Source organism: Marmota monax, unplaced genomic scaffold (genome assembly GCF_021218885.2).
Source record: "Marmota monax isolate L192 unplaced genomic scaffold, Marmota_monax_Labrador192_F-V1.1 WCK01_AAM20220418_F8-fsc00205, whole genome shotgun sequence".
NCBI classification, from domain to species: domain Eukaryota; kingdom Metazoa; phylum Chordata; class Mammalia; order Rodentia; family Sciuridae; genus Marmota; species Marmota monax.
The window spans coordinates 464,471-472,752 of NW_026692417.1; the positions used below are offsets into that span (position 1 = coordinate 464,471).

Here is an 8,282-nt window from a genome sequence, read left to right on the forward strand (position 1 = left end):
TGAGTTTGTGCAATATGAGGACTCCTTGCAGTTGGGCTCTTTTATCCTTGGGGCTTCCAACGTTTGCACCAATCAGCAGTCCTTTGCCTTCTTGTGGTTCATGTTATTTTCCATATTCAGTTTGTGTTTGCCTAGGAAGCATTTGTTATGCAAATGTGATGAGTGTGGTGAATGTAAGTGTTTAATCTGTTTCTTAAGAGGGCATAACTCACAGGAACTCTTTCCAGATGAAAGAAAGACAGTCACCTCATTAGTATCCTTGCTGCTCTGATCATCATTCTGATCATGTGGTGGCTACTGATGCCCTGGGAGGGTCAGGGCAGTTGGTCCTCTGGAGCTTTGTTCCTGTGTCTGTATTCAGATTAGGAAACATCTGTCGGAGGTGTTGAAGTTTCCCATGATTATGGTATGGTGGTCTATTAGACTCTTGAACTTGAGAAGAGTTTGTTTGACGAACATAGCTGCACCATTGTTTGGGGCATAAATATTTATGATTGTTATGTCTTGTTGGTGTATGGTTCCCTTAAGCAGTATGTAGTGTCCCTCTTTATCCCTTTTGATTAACTTTGGCTTGAAATCTATTTTATTTGATATGAGTATGGACACTCCTGCTTGTTTCCGAAGTCCATATGAGTGATATGATTTTTCCCAACCTTTCACCTTCAGCCTGTGTATGTCTTTTCCTATCAAATGCGTCTCCTATAGGCAGCATATTGTTGGGTCTTGTTTTGTGATCCATTCTACTAGCCTGTGTCTCTTAATTGGTGAGTTTAAGCCATTAACATTTAGGGTTATTATTGAGATATGGGTTGTTCTTCCAGCCATATTTGTTTATTTCTGTTACTAAACATGGTTTGTTTTCCTCTTTGATTATTTTCCCCCCTTTACTGTCCTACCTCCCACTGTTGGTTTTCATTGTTATTTTCCATTTCCTCTTCCTGTAATGTTTTGGCGAGGATGTTTTGAAGAGATGGTTTTCTAGCTGCGAATTCTTTAAACTTTTGTTTATCGTGGAAGGTTTTAATTTCATCTTCCATCCTGAAGCTTAATTTTGCTGGATACACAATTCTTGGTTGGAACCCATTTTCTTTCAGTGTTTGAAATATGTTATTCCAGGATCTTCTAGCTTTCAGAGTCTGTGTTGAAAGATCAGCTGTTATCCTGATTGGCTTACCCCTAAATGTAATCTGCTTCCTTTCTCTTGTAGCTTTTAAAATTCTCTCCTTATTCTGTATGTTGGGCATCTTCATTATAATGTGTCTAGGTGTGGATCTCTTATGATTTTGCACATTCGGCGTCCTGTAGGCTTCTAGGATTTGGGATTCTGTCTCATTCTTCAAGTCTGGGAAGTTTTCTCGTATTATTTCATTGAATAGACTGCTCATTCCTTTGGTTTGGAGCTCTGTACCTTCCTGTATCCCAATGACTCTTAAGTTTGGTCTCTTAATGTTATCCCATATTTCTTGGATGTTCTGCTCATGGTTTCTTAACAGTCTTGCTGAGCTGTCTATGTTCTTTTCCAGTTGAAATACTTTGTCTTCATTGTCTGATGTTCTATCTTCTAAGTGTTCTACTCTGCTGGTAGTATTCTCCATTGAGTTTTTAAGTTGGTTTATTGCTTCCTGCATTTCTAGGATTTCTGTTTGTTTGTTTTTTATAACCTCTATCTCCCTGTATAGTTGATCCTTTGCTTCCTGGATTTGTTTGCGTAATTCGTTGTCGAAGTGATCTTTCATTGTCTGATTTTGCTGTCTAATGTCTTCCTTGATACTCCAGATCATCTGAAGCATGTATATCCTGAATTCTTTATCTGACATTCCATCTGCTGCAGCTGTTACCTCTTCTAAAGTTGCGTTGACCTGCATTGCTTGTGGTCCTTTCTTTCCTTGTCTTTTCATACTGCTTGCGTATCTTTCCTGCAGGCGCGGGCGGCGGCTCTGCTCTCTCCTTATTCCAATTGGGGTGTCGTGGCTACCACGCTGGCAGGCCACCGGGCCTGATCCGCCGGTCGGTTGCAGGTTTGCCTACCCTGCAGGCACGGGCGGCGGCTCTACTCTGCCCCTCCTCCAAATGGGGTGACATGTCTGTTGTACCGGCAGGCCACTGGGCCTGTCCCGCTGGTCGGTCGCAGATCTGCCCACCTTTCGGGCACGGGTGGCGTCTCTGCTCTGCCCCTACTCCAATTGGGGTGTCGTGACTACCCGCCTGCAGGTCGCTGGGCCTGTTCCTGGCACGGGCGGCGACTCTGCTCTGCCCCTACTCCAATTAGGGTGGTGTGTGTACCACGCCGGCAGGCTCCTGGGCCTGATCCGCCGGTCTGTCGCAGGTCTGCCTACCGTGGAGGCGCGGGCGGAGGATCTGCCCTGCCCCTCCTACCACGCCTGCGGACCCCTGGGCCTGATCTGCAGGTTGGTCACAGGTCTGCTCACCCTGCGGGCACTGGTGGCGGTTCTGCTCCACCCCCACTCCAATTGGGGTCACGTGACCACCACACCGGCAGGGCCTGATCCGGGCGTGGGCGAAGGATCTGCTCTGCCCCTACTCCAGTTGGGGTGACGTGTGTACCACGCTGGCAGGCCGCTGGGCCTGACCTGCCAGTCTGTCACAGGTCTGCTTACGTTGCAAGTGCGGGCGGCGGCTCTGCCCAGCCCCTTCTACCACGCCCGTGTACCACTGGGTCGCGGGTCTGCCCACCTTGCGGGCTCGGGTGGCGGCTCCGCTCTGCCCCCTCTCCAATTGGGGTCACGTGGTCACCACGCCGGCGAGCCGCTGGGCCTGCTCCGGGTGCTGGCGGCGGCCCGGCTCCTCCCCTGTGGCTCGACGACAAATCGAGAGAGACTCGGGTGTCTGTGCCTCACCCCCCCCCACCAGGAGACCAACTGTTTCTGTCGCCGCTGGTATTGATGAAGTTCTCTCCTCCGCCACTTTCTGATGACATCAGATCTCTGCCATGTTGGTGTCCTATGCGAATGGCAGCATTTCGTTCCCCTGTTCTATGGCTGAATGAGCTGCGGTCAGTCGAAAACAGGGATGGTGACGTCAGCTTTCCAACATGGTTGCCGCTGGCCTCCTCTGTGGTCTGACCGGTGTGGAGAACCAAGATGGACCGCTTCCTTCCCCCGTCTCGAACCCAGAATTCAGCCCTGAGTATGGTGCTTGCACGGCTGGCAGAAACTGCAGCGATGTATCCCTGCGTCGCTATCTCCTCGTTTCCCCTCTGTCTTTCTTTCTTCCCTTCTGTCTCCATTTTGTTTTCTGTCCCCCCTCTTTTCTTTCTGTCCATTTCTTTCTTATCTTCTTTCCCCATTATCCTTGATCCTCCTCATCCTTTCTATAGGTTCTCTTCATGAGAGTAATGAAATTTGCATGAGTTTGAATACACCCTCTATAGTTATCCAGATGCACATCGTTCTAGTGACCTGCTTCTAATGACATTAACAATCCTTATCACCAACTAACCGGGCTAGCGACCTATGCTGGGTTCCCATAATCTGGCTACCACAATAACTAAGAAAACAGTTAAAGAAGCACGCAACACACAAATATACCTTTTGCTTGCAGGGATCAGGGATGGCTCTCCACCTTAAAGGTACGTTGGAAAGAGAGAGTGAGCCACTGGAAAATCCTCTATTTATTGGGGGAAAAAGACATTCTAGAAAGTTCAACCCAAATGAGGCAAGGGATTGGGTTTCAGGGGGGTGTAGCCCAGTCTCACTGGGTGATGCCCACTCCCAGAGCATCATTCCTCTGCCTAGCAGAGGTGGGATCTACCTGCTCTCTGCTGTGAGCCAAAGCCAGTCCCACACACCTCTGTTGCTCAAGGCGAAGGGTCCGTGTTCATTCCTGTGTGGCATCTCCCAATAAATCCCTTAAATGACTTGTCTGACATCATGGGCTTAACTGCTGGTGAACAGTAACTTTCTATTTGGAAAGCTTGTGTTTCAGGGATTGGCACCCTGCCTGGTGGGTAAGTTGGAACTGTATCAGCAGCAGTGTGGAGAATCTTTCATCCCTCATTTATTAAGGTGTTGGGTATTGAAAATTTGATGATATTCACAGAATGCTTTTTCTTTATCAGGTGAAGCAATATTATGATTATTCTCTCTTTTCCAGTTATGTGACATTACATTTTTGGAAATGCAAGGGTGCTACACCCACCCTTGCATTTTCAAAAATGGTCCAAAGTTGTCATGGCCAGACCCACATGGGACTGGTCTTGACTCAATTCTACCCTTATCAGAATATATTCTGCTTTGCATTTTAAACTTTTATCCTTCTGTTCTCAGTGTATTTCCTTCACCTTCTCTAATCAAGTCAGCTCCAAAAAAGCTGAGATTTTCCATCCTCTTGTGACCCAGTTTCTCTTGACATGGCTCCATGTCCTGGACTTTCAAAATCACTCTCCTGCCCTCAACATACACCAGCAGTGCTCTTAAGGTGTTGCAGTATTCTTTTTTAGTTAGTACACTGGGAAACCCCAAGGGTTCCTTTCTGAAACATACAACATGGGGAAGAATTCTAAGGAGACTCTCGTACAATAGTTGTTGAGTTTCATTATGTAACTGGAAACATGTGAACAATGTCCAGTCCAATATATTAAAAATTGATATTACTCATTTCTACACCACTATTATATTTTTCTGATGAATTCAAATGAAACAGAGCCTTTAGTCTTCAACTCAAATGATAAGAACAGAAACTTATTTGCAGGATATGCAAGCATCAATGCAACCTACTGAAAATCTGGGGGAAAGTGTCATTGGGAAATAGTCAAGAAGCTGGTGGCATCAGATTAACACCTGATAAAATAACACATGAAACATGAGAACCCTTTTGACTCTTTGAACACAAGTTGTGAATTTAGAAGCTCAAAGGTATTGAAGTAGAAAGACCAACATGTCAATAAATATAATTAGACTTTTATGAGCTCCAATTACATCCTAATGGGCTCTAAATGTTATGTCAGGGAGGAACCCAATGAAAGTTTGCACAAACTGATTGAAGACATCCCACATGGAGTTGATCACTCAGCTTCCACATTCCAGATGGGATGTGGAATTTTCAAGGTGACATTAATAGAAGTAGAGTTCATTTATTGCAAAGGCACCTCAAAGAGAAAAATTGGCCACAAGACTAGCAGCATTTCTTCTAGCCTGGCTGAGGATTTAATGAAAACAAATTTGTATTTTTTTAAAGGTAGTGTTGTGGTGTGCCATGAAAGTTCAGAAGCCTGGGCAGGGGAGAACTGGAAATGTTGACCCTGTCCAGCTGAACATGGAACTGGGGAGAGACATTGTTCTTTGATCTTCCAGTTCTTTAGCCAAGACCAAGTATTTTGCCTGTTTGCATGAGATGCTGGTCAGCAATGTCATCATTCTCCCATTGCAATCATTGCACAGATGGAATAGTGTATCTGGCTATTCTAGAACATTCCCAATACAGTAAGTGTATTAACAAGTATTGGAGAAATTGGAATCCTGCTATACTGGAGGGAATGTCTAATGTTGTTGGACATTTTAGGAAACTCCTAAAATTAAACATAGAAATATTACTCTATTCAGCAACCCCATCTCCAGTGTTTAGGTAAAAGAATTAAATCAGATTCTTGAAGAACTATCAGCATTTCTAACATTTATGGCAGTACTACGAACAACAGCCATGCTGTGGAAGAAATCCAATGTCTGTTGGATGAATGCCTCATGGGAATTTGCCAGAAAACCTACAATGGAATAGTATTCAGAAAAGGAAATTCTGTCTCCTGTACCTACATCATTGAACCATAATCCTTTCTCCTAAATTAACTGAATAAGTCACAAAAGGAACAACACTAAATGATTTCATGTATATGAGGCATTTCAAACAGTGGAACTCAGGCAAAGAAAGAACAGAGAGATGGTTTCCAAAGACTGGAGGTAGGTGGAAGTAAGGAGTTGAAAATCAATAGGTATGCCTTTTAATTTTTTTAGTTTTTTGGTATTGATATTGATCTAGGGGTGTTTTATCACTGAGCCACATCTTCAGTCATTTTTATTTTTTTATTTGGAGGTAGCGTCTTAACTAAGTTGTTTAAGGTCTTGCTAACTTGTTGAGGCTGGCCTTGAACTTGCAATCCACCTGCCTCAGTCTCCAAGTCACTGGATTACTGATGTTACCACCACACCTGGATTTTGGTATGCCATTTCAATTATTTAAGATGAAGAACTTCTAAGAGTTTGTATTTCAGAGGAGGATACCATGACAATGTATTTGCACTTAAAAACCTGTTAAGCATGTGATCTTCAAGTCAGGGGTTCTTAGCACAGGAAAATACAGACAGACAATATGGAATGAATTAAAATCCAGAATTTATTAAGCATTTATGAAGGATGACTGAACATAGGGAGGGAAATGAAGGTGACAGTGACAGGGAAAAATGGCAGATAAGAATCTGGAGGACAATGCAAAAGTAATCATGACTGTAAAGATGAAGGAGCATTTGCATATAGCTATGAAATTCTTCTGAAGAAGTGTGGTCCTACATTCATTAGACAGAAGGTAAAGATCTTAGTCTGAGAATTTCAGGCAAGACCATCCCTCCCCATCTAGAATCTCTGAAGATGGCACAAGATGCATGAAACCTAAGGAAGAAGAGGATGAGGGTGGAGTAGTCTGCACTCCTTGTAGGTGATTCACAGGGTCTTATATGGGGGATGATGCATAGAGTATCTAATGGCAGCATGATGGTCTTCACAAAGGTAGGAAGAGAATTGTGCAATAAATGAAGGCACATGTTAGGATTTTGTGCAGACGTCAGTTCTTTGAGAAGTGATCACGAGCAGCATAGCTAGCAGCAATTGGACACACAGCAACAGGGCTTTCAGCAGGGTGTGCTGCAGCAGTGGGTCACACAGGTTTGCTTGGAGCAGGTCCTACAGCATGTGGTTTTAGAGCAAGCTGGAAGGCAGCAGGGCTGGCAGCAGGGGATGATGCAGCAACTGAGGCAGCAGCTGGGATCACAGCAGGGTGTGCTGCAGCAGCTGACCACACAGGTTGGTTTGCAGCAGGGGGTCCTGCAGCAGGTGGTTTCAGAACAAGTTGGGAGACAACGGGGCTGGAAGCAGCTAGACCCACAGCAGCTGGGTGGACAGCAGGGTGTGCTGCAGCAGCTGATGACACGGGCTGGTTTCCAGCAGGTGGTCTTGCAGCAGGTGGTTTCACAGCAAGTTGGAGAGCAGCAGGGTTGGCAGCAGGGTGTGCTGCAGCAGCGGGTCACATGGGACTTTTTGGAGCAGGTGGTCCTGCAGCAGGTGTTTTTAGAGCAAGTAGGAGGGCAGTAGGGCTGGCAGCAGGGCAAGATGCAGCAACTGGGGCAGCAGCAAGGCTCACAGCAGCTGGGCTTACAGCAGGGTGTGCTGCAGCAGCTGACCACACAGGTTGGTTTGCAGCAGCTGGTCTTGCAGCAAGTGGTTTCACAGCAAGTTGAGGGACAGCATGGCCAGCAGCAGCTGGACCCACAGGTGGTTTTGCCCCTGCAGCTGGACCCACAGCAGCTGGGTGGACAGCAGGATGGTTTCCAGCAGGTGGTCTTGTAACAGGTCGTCCTGCAGCAGGTAGGCTTGCAGCAAGGGGAGCAGCAGGAGCTAGCCATGGTGTGAGCTGTGGAGGGTGGGATCCTGTTCACAGGTGAGTGAGTTTGCACAATATGATGAGTCCTTCTAATTGGGCTCTTTTATCCATGTGGCCTCCAAAGTTTGGACCAATCAGTAGCCCTTTTCCTCATTTTTGTTTATATTATTTTCTACATTGGTTTGTATATGTTAAGGAAGAAGTTGTTTTCAAAATATGATGTGTTTTGAATTTAAGTGTTTAATCTGTTTCTTTTTTGAATGCTTTCATTAGTGCATGATAGTTATTTATAATTGTGGGGTTCAGTTCGACATATTCATACACGCATGTAATGTAATTTGCTCCATTTCAATCCCCACCACTTCCACTTTTCATCCCTTACTCTTTTTCTCTACTTGTTTTCCTTCTATTTAATTACTGTGTTTTTTGATGAGTGTTCTATTTACATACATAAAGTAGAATTTTCTCTTGGTATTTTAATTCATGTGCATATTTTGGTCAACTTCATTCCCCAGTCCTTCCCCTTTTCCACTTCACCTTCATCTTCCCCAATGCCCTTCCTCTACTCCACTGATCTTCTTTTCTATTTCCGTAGGATCCCCCCTTTGATAAAATTCCTTATTTCTCTCTCACTTTCACATGTGAGATAAAACATTCAACCTTTGACTTTCTGGATG

At 45.0% G+C, this 8,282-nt stretch overlaps 1 protein-coding gene across 1 annotated transcript; it reads right to left on the reverse strand.

Annotated features, from left to right (window-relative positions):
• Positions 1 to 6,346: 6,346 nt before the first annotated feature.
• Positions 6,347 to 7,649, reverse strand: LOC124091682 (keratin-associated protein 9-1-like). Its single transcript, XM_046442869.2, has one exon. The coding sequence runs from the start codon at positions 7,625 to 7,627 to the stop codon at positions 6,857 to 6,859; it is 771 nt and encodes a 256-aa protein (XP_046298825.1). The 5' UTR covers positions 7,628 to 7,649; the 3' UTR covers positions 6,347 to 6,856.
• Positions 7,650 to 8,282: the final 633 nt, after the last annotated feature.